The sequence below is a fragment of the Vicugna pacos genome, chromosome 19 (assembly GCF_048564905.1).
Source record: "Vicugna pacos chromosome 19, VicPac4, whole genome shotgun sequence".
NCBI classification, from domain to species: domain Eukaryota; kingdom Metazoa; phylum Chordata; class Mammalia; order Artiodactyla; family Camelidae; genus Vicugna; species Vicugna pacos.
Window position 1 is genome coordinate 8121398 of NC_133005.1, and position 15442 is coordinate 8136839.

Sequence of the window (15442 nt, forward strand, 5' to 3'; positions counted from 1 at the left end):
GTAGAAGGGGATGAGTGGGCTACGGAGGTGAGGGCCGGCGTCGGAGACGAAGTCAGGTCGCCTTCTGCTCTCCGAATATCTGACGTTTATCGAGTGCTTTCGTTCTATGAGGGAAGGATTAACGGAGAGAATGGGACCAGAATTTGAAGAAACAAATGAGACCAACTGAGGCTTGGGAATATTTTGATTGCATTACCTTTTTACTTGTAACACACTCAGGTATGCAAGTAGAAAGATAGAACACCTAAGTAAGTGCAGTTGGCTAGTAATCATTTGCCCACCTCCATGAAGTCCTGGAATTCTGCTTGGTTTTGCCTTAAATTTGTTTCTCCAGATGCTCTGAACTTGAAAGAAAATATGCTGATTGTTTTTGCTTTTCTGCATGTGGCTCAAAATAAGTTTGGGAAATGAAATTAGACCTATTTTGTTTTATTTAACATTTAACTTAGTATTGTGAATTAATATTTTTCCCAAAGCATCTTATTTAACTATATTACTGACCTTTCATTATTATTAATATTATTATTATTTTTTTTTAGTGTTTGGTTTCCTCAAGCATTTGTCCAGTCAGACACTTTAAAATGGCGTCCAAACAAGAAATAATGAGTGACCAGCGGTTTAGGCGTGTTGCCAAAGACCCGAGATTTTGGGAAATGCCAGAAAAGGATCGAAAAGTCAAAATTGACAAGAGATTTCGAGCAATGTTTCATGACAAGAAGTTCAAATTGAACTACGCGGTGGATAAAAGAGGACGTCCCATCAGCCACAGCACAACAGAGGACTTGAAACGTTTTTACGACCTTTCAGATTCTGATTCAGATGTCTCTGATGAAGATAACAAAGTATTGAGCCAAAAGAAAATGAAGAAGAAAAAAGCCCAGACTAAGAATGAAGTAGAATCAAAAAATCTTGTTGAGGAGAAAAATGAAGAAACTAAGAAAGTTAATCAAAAAGATTCTGGGAATAAAAACGATTTAGATAACTCTGAGAGAGTTCAAAAAGTAAAAAGCTCATGCAAATCTAAGAAGACAGATTCCATGAGTCCCAAGACTGATAGCAAAGAATTTACACAAAAAAGCACAGAAGGGAAAAAAAACATTGTTCAACATAGTACAGACTTGTTTCCCAAAGGAAAAGTAAGGATGACAGACTTGGGCACCTCTGAAATTGTGCAGTCTCCCAAAGTCAAGTATTCTGAGACAAGAAGAGGAATGCAATCAGGTTGGTTGGAAAGAGCTAAGGATTCTTTAGTGTTACCTTATTTGCTTTTATAGTGACTTTTAAAAAAAAGGAAATAAGTGCTTTCATAGTGTCATGGGAATAATCAAATACTTATTTGGAAGTATAAAGCTATAAAATAAGAAATACTATATGATTAATTTTTTATTTGGTGCTATAATAGAAGGGAGGGAAAATATTTTTGAGTCTTGAGGCTAAGCAGTGGTTTTTGACTTGTAGTGGGCACTGGTGGCAGCTACATTCTCTAACCAGTGAAAGAGTAACATGTTCTCATCACAGGATGAGAGGTATGTCTAAGTAAGGTAAGTAGAGTTGGAGACTCATCCATTCCTTCATTTGTTCAACTACTTTTAGTAACTAATATGTGACAGATGGTACATTGAGTAAGACATAATCTCCCATCTCAGGGCTCCTGCTAATTTATATGATGCCCATGCAAATTAGAAATAGATATGCTCTTCTGGACACACAGAGCTCCCAGAGCTCCCAGTTTGTTGAGGACAGCACCTTTGAAGCAACAGGTTCTTTTCCCTTGAGCAGGCACAGCTCCTCTGCAGGGTACATGGTCTGGTGATTGGAGTTTGGCCTTGATTTAAGTAAGCCCTCTCGCTTCATTGTAGATCCCCTTTCGCAGATAACAGCCTGCTAGACTCTGTGCCACGGCACTGGTCTAAAGCAGCACTGTCTGATAGCAATATATAATGTTGAATTTTCTAGTGGACATATTAAAAAGTAAAAACAAAAAAGAAGTGAAATTCATTTTTTAGTATATTTTATTTAATCCAAAATATCAAAAAGTTAATTCAGTATGTAATCAATATAAAAACTTACTGAGATATTTTACATACTATTTTCATGCTAACCTCAAGTTGGACGAGCCACATTTCAAGTGCTCAATTGTCGCATGTGACTGCTGGGTACCATACTGGACAGCACAGATCTAAAGTGGAAGAAATTATTCAGAACCATAATATGAAATAGAATAATTTTCAGTGCCATGAAAGATGTTCAGGATAGAGCTCTGAATTCAGAGGAGGTCACTCAAAATATGGTAATCTGAGAAAAATTCATAGGTGAAATGCTATTTTGGTGAGGATTTGGAAAAATTAAGTTTGGGGACCAGAGTATTCTACATGGGAAGACCTTTTTGAGTGAAGATATCCTTGGGCATATTCAGAAGAGATCAGTATTCTCATTTGATTAGATAATAAGGTCTCTGAAGGAGTGAATGGATAATACAGCTAGAAATGGTTGTTTGAAACTCAGTAGGAAACATCTGATTCTAGTTCATGTTTACATGTTTTCTGAGCTTATTAAAATTTTGGTTCACCTCTGGCAGCAGGAAATTTTGAGTGTTGGTGTTGCTGATTGTTGTTGTCACTGAAAATTCATGATGTTCAGATGAGCCAGGAAAAGGCTGGCTGTGATTACAGGACCCAGGGAGGGTAGGAATCAGGAAAAGGCAGAAAGACATCTTGACCAGCCAGTGTCACGTTTGGGAGGTAGAAAGTATCAGGCAATGGGCAGAATTCTAAATTTCAGGATGTAGGTAAATTGTAATATATCCAAACATGTCTGTGACATATGAAGTTTTAGAAATAGGTTACAAAATAGAATAAATGGTATGACTAGCTACTTAAAAAAAATCAGTGGGTGTATCATAGAAAACAAATTTAGGAGGTTATGCACCAGAATAACCACCTAGTTATCTCTGAATGAAAAACTAGCCATCTTTAGTTTCTTCGTTAAATCATATTTTCTTAATTTTTTTGCAATGAGCTTTAATTACTTTTATAATCAGAGAAAATGATAAAGCATTTTCTTAAAGTAGGTATGTAAGTAGTGTTTACAATCACTAGTAAAGTGGTACCATCTAGGAATAGATGCAGTTGCTTATTTTTGTATTCCCACATTATTTAGAATAAGGCTTTGTACAAAGTGGGCTCTGAGCAGATATTTAGTAAATCAATAAATACTCTGAATGTACTTGATATTGTCAAAAATACTAAAATACTAGGCCTCTTTAAGTCTCCCATGTATCAATTTATTATACAACCCAAAATGTGATATGTGTACCATTGTCATACATGAGGAGATGTTGTATGTTAATCAACTTTTTAATAGTAATAATCAAAGTTTAATAATCAAACTTTTTAATAGTAATAGTTATGTATTTCAGCATCTTAGGAAAAAATGTAACCACCACATCACATCTATGACTTCAAGGATATTGTTTGAAACAAAGCTAATATTTTTAATTTAAAAAAATCAACTTAGTGAAAAATATCAGTGATATGCAAAAATCATGGAAATTGTATAGTAATATCTGATGCTTGAGAAATACTACAATACTAGAGAGATCTAGGTCCCCAAAGTGTTATTTTAAGCTTACTGCTTAAAAGTGAATTCTGATGCTTACCTCATAGTAACTTTCTTTCACTATTGTGGTGGTGTTTTTCTGATCCCATATATAGAACTTCTGATAATGCCTTTTTTTTTTTTTTGACTTTTTCACATCTACTGGTTAGTTATCTTTTATTACTTCCCACTCTCTTTTGACACGAAGATAAAAGCCCATTTCCTGCTGTTCCTCCTAACTCCTTTTCATTTGGTCTCAAGTCAAATGGCATCTTTGTGAAGCCTTCCTTATTACAATTATCTCTCTGCAAGCAAATTTAGATTATTTCACTCTGTGGTGCTTTAGAACATAGTTCCATAAATCAGTAAATTATTCCTTTTTGTGTATGAGCCCATGAAGAGCATGGGATCATGTTACAAATCATCTCCATTTTCACTTCCTGCAGCTCAATGCTTAGTACGTAGTACTCAATATTTGGTTAGTGAATGAGCATTGTAAGATGATAGGACCAAGAGAAAAACTAAGTTTCAGTTTTATTTCATTTCTTAAACTTTTAGATTTGTTTTTAATTCTCCAAGCTTAGAGCCTGGGAATCAGCAGAAATATAAGCTCCAACTTAAAGATGAGTATAATGTATAAGATACATCTGCACACACAGAGATACACATACAGTAGATGGAAGCATATGATTGCTTTAGAAATAGGAAATGAGCCCTTGCAGAGTACTGAGGGCCAAAAAATCCCCAACTTAAGTGAAAACAGTCTTTATGTATTGCTAATCATAAGTCAGTTGCAAAGTGCATGATTTAGCAGAAAAGTTATTTTGCTCTCTTCGTAGGTGATCTCATCCACATCACAACTTCTGTTATTGCTATACATGAATGATCCAAAATTTTATCTCCAACTCAGACTTCTCCGAGCTGTAGACTCACAGTCTTTTCTGTGTCCTCTTAAATGACTCAAAGGCACTTCAAATTGAGCTTATCCAAAACTACATTCATGATCTACTTCCACCAGACAGACTTGTTCTCTTCCATCATTGCCTGTTTTTCTCTGTCCGTCTAGCCAGCTAGCTTGCTCTGCAAGCTGAGAAGCTAAGACTTACCTTTGATACTTTCACAATTCCTATGCTCCATATCAAGTCCCTGTCACTGATTACTGTTGGTTTTACCTCCTGACTCTGAAAGTCAAAACTGACTCACTACTCTGCATCTCTATTGCCACCAGCTTAGTGTTGCCTTCATTTCTTGCCCAGAGTGCTATACCACCTTTTTAATTCTCTGTTCGCATCCACTCATGACTCCTAGTCGAGTTTTCTACGGTGTAGTCAATATGATCTCAATTTGCAAATCTCATGATGCCCCTACTTCTGAAAAGACAGTGGCTTCTCATGCTTTTACAACTAAGTCCAAACCTTCTACATGGTTTTGGGATAGTGTGACATCTACCTAACTCTTTCAGTTTCATTGTACTGGACTCCTGGCTATCTGTAATCCAGACATGCTTGCCAGCTTTTTCCTACTAGTGGATCTTCACATACGCTTTTGTTACTGCTGTGGCATTCCCCTCATCTGTTAGTCTAACCCTGGTGACTTAATTCCTCCAGTGTTAAATCCCTCAAATAGCAGCTCGTTTATCACTCAGAGACCTCTGTTTTATGCTCTCATGGCATCTTACAACATTTCTTCTTGGCACTTATCCTAGTTGTAATTTCATATTTTAATGTTTATGAATTTGGTTGATTTTACTTGATCAGTATCTGTTCGTCTATCCTCTTACTTGATTGGAAGCTCACTGAGGGCATTGCTTGCTTCTCTTTTGCTAGTGGTAGTATACTGAGTACCTAGACGTAGCAGACATTCCATAAATATTGAATGAGTGTGTGAATCTTTGTGATCTGGGTATATATTAAGACCTTTATTATATAATGTGGTTTGGCATGAATTTTGCTGAATTTATATTTTCCTTTAGTCTCATAGAAATTATTATTTTTACTGGGTTTGAGGTCACAATAATTTGGATTCAGTTTAATTCAGTGTTTATATTTTGTTAATTTCTCCCTCCTTTGACCTTTTTTGCAGTGGTTCCATTCGTGATGGCAAGAGACAGTGATAGTCATGAAAACTCGAAAGATTCTCTGGAGGAAGATTCAGAAAGTGCTAGTGAAACTGGAGGTGATGAAGATTCTGAAGATGAAATTACAAGCATTGGTAGAGCTGCCACTGATGATGTTGACAGTGATGACGATGGTGGAGATGAAAATGATGATGATGAGGAGGAGGATAGTGAGGATGATGATGAAAGTGACAGTGGCCCTGATCTTGCAAGGGGCAAAGGAAATATAGAAACTAGTTCTGAAGATGAAGAAGATATGGCAGATTTACTTCCAGAGGAATCTGGTTTTGAGCATGCATGGAGAGAATTAGATAAAGATGCTCCTCGGGGTGATGAGGTGACCTTTTGAATAAATAAGATTATTTGTCAAGAGTACCGTACAAGTAGCTTTTATGGATGATAGAATTGATGTCATTAAATTAATAAGGAAAAGATTTTTTGGTAAATAATACTCTTGGTGGTGATTCTAATTAAAACTTCTTGATGCAGAATATACCTATTTAAATTAGATGTCTGTCCAAGCAGATAGGGATGAACTTCTGTATAAGTAAAAGTCATGTGAAATTTTGAGAAAATTGTTGTTTTAGCTAGAAGTTTACATTTCAATTCCTGCTGCACCTATTAAAAATGCTATAGAGTATTATACTCAACTTTACTCACACGAGTGATAAAATAGCTTAATAAACTTGGTAGTTAAAAAATCAGCTCGTCATCATATTCTGATTCAAGAACTAAGAACCAAAGTGCTTTTCTGTTGACACTTCTACCATTGTATTATCCATCTTAAGTGCTCTTTTATTTAATTTAATTTAATTTTTTTGTCCTTAAATGTGTCTACCATTTTATTTGGATACATTATTATAATGTATTATTAATATTTGGCGATAAATCCTGTTAAACATCTTCCTTTTGTGTAAACCTTCTCTTAAACAAAATAGATTTTCTTGGACTTTCATTCATTGAATATTTATTGAGCATCTCTTATGGCCTGATTACATAATCTGATGTTGGAAATTTTTCCATTTCTTTTTATTTTATGTAGGTACAGTCTCAGCTTAGAGTGTTGGGAACATGGAGATTCACAATCAGATAGAGATGGCTCAGAAATGAATAAATGAAGTTAGTTAATAACATAAGCTGATTGATTAGTGGGGTTTTTTATAACATTTTTTAATTGAGTTATAGTCATTGTACAATGCATCAAATTCCAGGGTAGAGTATAGTTTTCCAGTTATACATGAACATACATATATTCATTGTCACATTTTTTTTTTGCTGTGAGCTACCACAAGATCTTATATATATTTCCCTGTGCTATACAGTATACTCTTGTTTATCTAGTCTGCATATGCCTGTCAGTATCTACAAATTTTGAAATCCCAGTCTGTCCCTTCCCACCCCCACACCCCCTTAAGTGCTCCTTTAGATGTTGAAACCACTTAGATTAATGATTTCAGGTTTTGGGGGAAAGAAGGCATTATATTTTAAGTATCTTAATTTTGTAAGCATTGGGAATGATATAGATATGTAATACTTAATTTTTCTCATTTCTTAGATTACACATCGATTAGCAGTTTGCAACATGGACTGGGATAGATTGAAGGCAAAAGATTTGCTGGCTTTGTTCAATTCATTTAAACCTAAAGGAGGTGTTATATTTTCTGTAAAGGTGAGACTTGATTTCACTTTGATGTAGATATTTCTAAGCATTTTTTTCTCTTTTTTTTTTCTTTTTTAAGAAATTCTCTTCTGTTTTCAGAATTTCTTTAAAAGAAAGTCTTAGATAAATGATATGACTTAGGGATAAGTTGATTATTACAAATTATTTTTCTTCATTGCTTATGTTTTATGTGTTTCTTTAATCATTTTCATATATTTTATTTAAAGTATTGAATCCAGTCATTTTCATGTGTTTACATTGTATTCCTTGAGCTTAGAATCTTGTTTCACTTTTCTTAATTTTTCCTTTGGAACCCTTAGAACATATAGAGGAGATACTCTGTTTTTGTTCCCAAACCCCATATCTGTTACTCTCCAGCCAAAATGACTATTTTTAAGACTATTCCTCAGGATGCTTTAGCTTCCTATAGTGAGTTTGGAAGTGAGACATTACTGGTGTTTTCATTGAGTCAAGTTGTAACTCTTAGAGTTCCTGACCTTGACAGTTCTGGATATTATAAGAAAAGGGAAGTACTAATTAATTACATTGCTCTTATTTTGTGTGTGTGTTTAGATATATCCTTCGGAGTTTGGAAAGGAGAGGATGAAGGAAGAGCAAGTTCAAGGACCAGTAGAGTTACTAAGTATTCCTGAAGACGCCCCTGAAAAGGACTGGTATTAAATCATTCTAGAAAATAAAACTAAACCTCATATAAGTTCGTGTCACTAATTCAGAATTCTGATCACTTTAATAGTTGGGACTAAAGTTTTCACATGAGCCTTTGTAGTTAAAACTGTTTGCAAAGCAAGTTAAAGTCTGTCAGAAGTGGCACACAATTTCAACATTTTTTATGTGTATTTATATTTCTGTATTCGTGAAAATAATTACTGCATTTTTGAGAAACATTTCATGATTAAATTGATTTAGAGTTCTCAGCCTCATTGCTCTGAATTAGTAAGTTTTGCTTTTTTCTGAGATGTTGCTTTCTACCTAAGTGGCATTGAAACTATTTGCCTTTGAATTATGTAATTTTTCTTATTTAAGGATTAAATAGAAAAATTTAAAAATGATAGGAAAAATTCTTTGCCATAATGTAGTATTTAAAAAAATTTAAGATAGTTTTTAATCCACTAGATGGAGCTATATGTGCACTTAATAAAAATGGTGGTTAAATAGATGGGTGGCAAAAGAGAGCAGATGAAGACCTTCAAAGAATGTGTTGTAATTAAGTAAATTGAACTTATAACCATTCAGACTTGAAAAAACATGAATCTGGAATAAAGTTTTACAAGAGCAGGAGTTCCTTTATAATAAAAACTAATGCTTTCCTAGCATATTTAATAATACAATGATCCTCTCCAGTGGTTTTACTTGAGAAGGCTATATTTGATAGCGAAACAAATAACTATTCTAAGAATTAGAATCACAGGTAAGCACGTGTAATTCTTTCTTTCCTTTTCTAAATACCAAATTACAGTAAAAATCGCTAGTCTGTACCTTGTTGAAAAAAACAAAATGAACTTAAGTATTTAATGTACATGAAGGCAAAGTCATAAAGGAAGGGTGGATTAGAATGAAGACCAGGTTGTAATATATTTTTCTTGAAACAATTACATTTCTTTTTTAAAGGGAGGTGAAGATTTTTGTTTCTGTTTAAGTAAGTCTAATGAATTTTCCCCTTCTAGGACCTCTAGAGAAAAACTGAGAGATTATCAATTCAAACGACTGAAGTACTATTATGCAGTAGTAGACTGTGATTCTCCTGAAACAGCCGCTAAAATTTACGAGGATTGTGATGGCCTGGAATTCGAAAGCAGTTGTTCATTCGTGGATCTAAGGTAATCTAGTGTGTGTCTTACCAATTTAGTGTTGTAACACAGCATGATTATAAGAACTGAAATATTGGAACTGGTAGTGCGCTCTGCTGTTTCACGTTCTAAAAGAGCATAGAGCACTTTTAAGAAAAAAAACTGGAATGAGAAAATGCTAGAGTATTAGATATGAGTCACCTCACATTTATGTCCTTTCAAATATGTCGGTTATGTTTTTAGAATGATAGGTTTTATGTAGTGATACTTCTTTGCACCTCTTTTAGAACTAGCAACCAGGTGAAGTAACTTTTAAAAAAGCATTAAGGTAGGGCAAAGGAATTTGCTAATAAACTAGTATCTCTAGATCTGTGCCATCTAATACAGCAGCCAGTAGTCATATCTGGATTGCTTACATTTATTTAACTAGAAATTAAAAAATTTTAAACCTCATTTGCTTACTCACACCAGATACGTTTCAAGTACTTAATGGCCACATGTTGTACAGAACAGATATAGAATATTTCCATTGTCACAGAAAGTCCTGTTGGGCAGTGCTGCCTGGTGAATGGATAGTGTTGCTGGCATTGTCTTCAGACTTGTGTGTTATTTCCACCACGTGCTCAGGCTTCACTGACCTGACGTGAAAAACTGTAGAGGGTTGTGGATGTCTGTTCTAAGGAAACCAGGAATCCAAACTACTACACCGTTTTATCATTATCCTAGTTCTTTGAACCCAGTAAACCATTCTACTTTGACACTTAGAGTAGAAATCACTTCTTTGTATCCAGGTTTGTTAGAGGCTTTGTTCTGAGAATGAAATATTTTAGGGAAAAAATGTATTAATTCATAGTCACTATATAGCTTTCACACTTCAAAAGCATTCTGACTGGTGGAAAAATACGAATAAAATTTTTGAATTGATAATTGGGCATAAGATTTTAGCATGCATAAGTATATAGCAACAAAGGCATACATAGGTCATCAAACAAGCTGTTTCCTCCTCTTTTCTGTTAGCAGTTTCAATGGGAGGTGATTGTTTTGAATGTTTAAATAGTAGTTACCAAACATTCCTTTATACCTGAGTCATATTAACTGACTCCTAATGCAGGGTTTCTACCTACTCAGAGTTTACTCAGACTTAGTGGAATTACAGATTTATAGCTTATGAATTTCAGAAATTTTGTGCCAAGGTTATTTCTAACATTGTTTGCTTCATCCACATGTGTGTTCTTTAGAATCTCTTATATGGTATTTGTGGATAAACTACACATAATTAGAGGAGAATCTATACTCTGGTTGTTTATCACTGCAACATATGTTTAAATACATTTATTTTTTCTTTGTTTCTTAGGTTTATACCAGATGATACTACTTTCGATGATGAGCCGAAAGATGTAGCCTCAGAAGTGGATTTAACAGCATATAAACCAAAATACTTCACATCTGCTGCAATGGGAACATCAACGGTACCTCTTTAGAAGATGTATAGCTGCAGTGCTTTAAGAAAAGACTTTGTTATTGGCTAATAGCATCTTTAGAAATGGAAAGTATTCAAAATTTTAATGCATAAGTGCAAATAGAACTGAGGCACAAGTGTATTTGCATTTTTATCTGCCACATCTGTTTGAACCTATTTTCAGATTTTTGTTATGCCTTTATGCCTAGTCAGTTACCTGCAAATGTTTCTTCTTCTCTTCTCTTTCCCATACACTTGCTTAACTAGATTCTTCAGTAAGTAATATGTCAGTTATTAATATCCTGGGGAGTAGGGGGGAAAGAGAGAACAGATTACTTCAAATCACAGTTAAAACAAAACTAGTGAAAATTTAAAATAGGAACACATTTTTCTGCAGATATGATACAAAAAACTAGAAAAACAATTGAAGTAGAATAGCTCAGGACTACTAGATGTCAAATTAACCTTTAATAATGAACAGCCAGAAGATTTCTGTTGAGTTAGTTTGTTACTTAGCTGCCTGGCTTCTCTCTGCTCTTCCACCCCGTCTACCTTCTGTCCATGGCTGGACTCTGCGGCGGCCATACAGTCTTCTCACTGCCTTTCTGGTGACAAACCACTGTGTTCTTCTGAGGACAGGCAGGTGGCAGAGGGAGAGCTGCTGTATCTGCCATGGCATGTCACCTGCAGCCTGTGGGAACTGTGTGGCTGTTAGTGACTGAGTGTAGTGAAACCCCACCCTTATGCAATAAAGAAGGCTAAAAGATTCAGTCACATAAAATGTAGGATCATGTTGTTTTCAAGACTGAAAAATAGGCAAGCCTATCCAGCCAGCCAGTATGGAGTTCCTTCGGTCTGGCTGTATCATCCTCACCTGTGCCACTTTGAGCAGTGGTTTTGTGGTCATCAGCTCAGTCTTAATTATCAGAACAGGAGTAATTCTGAATCATGTGACTAGCTGGAATTTCTGCAACAATAGCAGCTATTTTAAGGATCACATCTCTTGGTTAACTGGTGCCCATTTTGTTGTTCTGATCTGGGGAGATTAACCTGAGGAAAAAAACACAGATATGGGACCCGCCCTGTGATGAAGGTAAAACCTCTAACCTGACTGAGAATGAAGGCTCCAGAGAGGGCAGGAGCCAGTCACTAAACTGACCATTTGACAGACCAGTTCCGGTGTCACAGGGGTTCACTGTACTTCCAACCAGTAGATGCCTTTCTCATCAGTGGCTCTTAATCTGTTTTGGAAAATGGACTGAATTGACGTGTTGAAAGGTTTGTCGATGAATTTCACATAGTTTCTAGACTTCCTGGATGCCTAGAACTCCAGGTGAAAAACATGTTTTGACTCATTCATAATAATGTTAACTTTTTAACTAGTGCATTTTCTTATTTCTTTTCACCATAATTAGTCCACACACTGGTGAATTTTTATTCCCAATAATGAAACACCTTGCATAAAGCAGAGAGTTAGGAGGAGAAAGGCACAGATTAATTGAAATGGTTCCCTTTCCACGAATAGAACACTTCTCATTAAGCATGTTATTTATCATTTGTTTTAGCACATGTTAACATTTTTAGTTTACTGTTAAACATCCAAGTTAATGATAAATATTCTTTAACAAAATTGGGTTGCTGACATTTCCAATTTTTTTTCTTTTGTTATGAAAGGTGGAGATCACTTGGGATGAAACTGATCATGACAGAATTACAACACTCAATAGGAAATTTAAAAAGGAAGAGCTTTTGGATATGGATTTTCAAGCCTACTTAGCTTCCTCTAGTGAAGATGAAGAGGAGATAGAAGAGGAGCTACAAGGTACTTGTTCATCTTTCAGTGTTCTTCATTTGTAAGCATTTAGATGCCTCATCTAGACTTGTTAACAGAAATATGTCTTTGGCAGTAGCTTAAAAGGGAGTACCAAACCAATTCTTAATCCTTCTGCAAAGCACGCTCACATATACAGTATTATATACACGTATAGATAGTAATTGAAATTTTTTATTTAGAAATTTTTTTTTAGCCTGAATTTCTTTAACCATAAACACTTTCTAAAACCCTGACCTCACAAAAAAAGCCAGGCCTTATAGACTTGTCATGACTCATGTGTTATGCAATCACATAAACTAGTAAAGTGTTTTATTATCCCCCTTTTTTAAACTAAGAACTTCTTTTGGATTATTTTTTATATTCCATTTTTCTACTCAACTAGTTTAGGAAGTAGACTCTTTCTGTTCATTTAGTAATTATCTTAGAAATTATAACTTGCAGCCTTACCTTACCAAAGTTTAATGCTAATTAATATTTTTACCCTCCTAGAGAATACAAGGCGTTTTAAAACACCTTTCATGCTATCCTGTATATTGTAATTCTTAATTCCCGCAGGACATTAATGTTATTGTTTTGTTTAAATTTACTCACTTTTTTCCTCTACTTTCGTTCCTTATTCTTTTCTAAATCTCATACGTCTGTCTGGGATCATTTTCCTTCTCTCTTAAGTATATTCTTGATAATTTCTGGTAGTATCTACTGGTGTCAGACTCTCTTGAGTCTTAGTTTAGTCTAAAAATGTCCTTATTTTGCCTTCATTTGTGAAGATGTTTTCACTGGTAAAAAAAATTCTAGGTGGACAGTCCTCCCCATCCTCACATTTATAAGAATATTCTGCTGGCTTCTGGCTTTATTGTTGTTTTGAGAAGTCAGCTCAGTCTACTTTTTTCAGTCTTTGAAGATCGTCTGGGTTTTATTCTTTGACTGCTTTTTTTTTTTTTAATTGAAGTGCAATCAGTTACAATGTGTCAATTTCTGGTGTACAGCACAATGTCCCAGTCATGCATATACATACGTATATTCATTTTCATATTCTTTTTCATTAAAGGTTATTATAAGATATTGAATATAGTTTCCTATGCTATGCAGAAGAAACTTTTTTTTAATATTTTTTTATATATAGTGGCTAACATCTGCAAACCTCAAACTCCCAAATTTATCCCTTCCCACCCCCTTTCCCCGGTAACCTTTAAGATTGTTTACTGTGTCTGTGAGTCTGTTTCTGTTTTGTAGATGAGTTCATAGTGTCCTCTTTTTTTTTAGATTCCATGTATGAGTGATATCATATGGTATTTTTCTCTCTCTTTCTGGCTTAATTCACTTAGAATGATGATCTCTAGGTCCATCCATATTGCTGCAAATGGCATTGTTTTATTTTTTATGGCTGAGTAGTATTCCATTGTATAAATATACCATAACTTCTTGATCCAGTCATCTGTCGATGGACATTTAGGTTGTTTTCATGTCTTGGTTATATAGTGTTGCTATGAACATTGGGGTGCAGGTATCTTTTCAAATTAGAGTTTCCTCCAGATATATAACCAGAAGTGGGAATGCTGGATCATATGGTAAGTCTATTTTTAGTTTTTTGAAGAATCTCCATACTGCTTTCCATAATGGCTGCACCAGACTACATTTCCACCAACAGTGTAGCTGGGTTCCCTTTTCTCCACACCCTCTCCAGTATTTATCGTTTGTGGACTTTTGAATGATGACCATTCTGACTGGTGTGAGGTGATACCTCATTGTAGTTTTGATTTGCATTTCTCTGATAATTAGTGATACTGAGCATTTTTTCATGTGCCTGTTAGCCATTTGTATATCTTCATTGAAGAGTTGCTTGTTTAGATCTTCTGCCCATTTTGGATTGGGTTGTTTGTTTTTTTGTTATTAAATTTTATCAGCTATTTATATATTCTGGAAATTAAGCCTTTTTCAGCTTTGATTGCTTTTAAAGTTTTCTTTTTGTCTTTCTGCTGTTTCAATATGAACTAAGAATAGATTTTTAAATTTACTGTGCTTGGAGTTTGGTGGGTTACTTGAATTTATGGCATGGTATCTTTCTTCAGTTTTGGGTATTCTCAACCATCATCTATTCAGATATTTCTTTTCCCGTCTCCTCCTAGGACTCCAATTAAATATATTGTAGATCTTTACCCTGTAACTTCCATGTTACTACTCTCTTGTTTTTGGTTTTGGATTTTTTTTTTTTAATAGTGGTACTGTGGATTGAACCCAGGACCTTATACTTTACCTCTGAGCTATTTCCCTCTCCCTTCTCTTTTGATTTTTGATCTACTGTCTTTCTGTGCTGCATCCTGAGTGTCTTCTTTTACCAGTCTTGCAGTGCACTAATTCTCTTTTCAGCAGTGTTGAATCTGCTGATAGACTATTCATTGAGTTCTTAATTTTGGTAATTGTATTTTTTCACTTACAAAAGTCTGGTTTTAGTATTTTTCAAATCAGTAATGTCACTTTTTATAGTTTAGTCATTGCAGGTGTTTTCAACACTTTCTTTTATTTCTATTAACAGAATAAACATGTTTTTGTAGTGTATGTCTGATAATTTCAGTATTTATTTGAAATCTTTTGGAGTTGATTTTTGTTACTTCACAAGAGATTTCTCTTGTTTACTTGTGTGCCTGGTTAACTTTTTGTGCTGGTTTGGTATTTGAGGTGAGAGTATCTCATCAGAGAGAACTTTGATTTACTCTGATCATTCTGGAACCACATTATTCCAGGTTTTAACTTGAGATTCCCTGGCCCTACTGGGTGATGCAAGTCTGCATGAGAGCTGGTTTACTTGTGGTTGACCCTTGCTCTGGGGTATGTCCCTTGGGTCCCTGCTAAATGTGGGGGTACTACTTGATTCTTCAACTTTTGTCCTCTTGGCCTGCCAGGCTGCCAAAACTGTAGTTTAGTCTCACAGCTGTTTCTTTGATGGCTCAATAAATGCTCTCAGGGCAAA

General features: G+C 35.0%; 1 protein-coding gene across 2 annotated transcripts in view; it reads left to right on the plus strand.

Annotated features, from left to right (window-relative positions):
* The window catches only part of ESF1 (ESF1 nucleolar pre-rRNA processing protein homolog), a 53433-nt gene that overhangs the window by 319 nt on the left and 37672 nt on the right, over positions 1 to 15442 (plus strand). For both annotated transcript variants that reach the window (XM_015240869.3, XM_006206191.3), the window contains exons 2-8: positions 540 to 1221; positions 5680 to 6050; positions 7269 to 7382; positions 7947 to 8047; positions 9059 to 9211; positions 10536 to 10650; positions 12315 to 12462. In XM_015240869.3, the coding sequence (XP_015096355.1) occupies positions 582 to 1221; positions 5680 to 6050; positions 7269 to 7382; positions 7947 to 8047; positions 9059 to 9211; positions 10536 to 10650; positions 12315 to 12462 (1642 nt within the window). In that variant the 5' untranslated portion in view covers positions 540 to 581. The remainder of the gene's footprint in view (positions 1 to 539; positions 1222 to 5679; positions 6051 to 7268; positions 7383 to 7946; positions 8048 to 9058; positions 9212 to 10535; positions 10651 to 12314; positions 12463 to 15442) is intronic.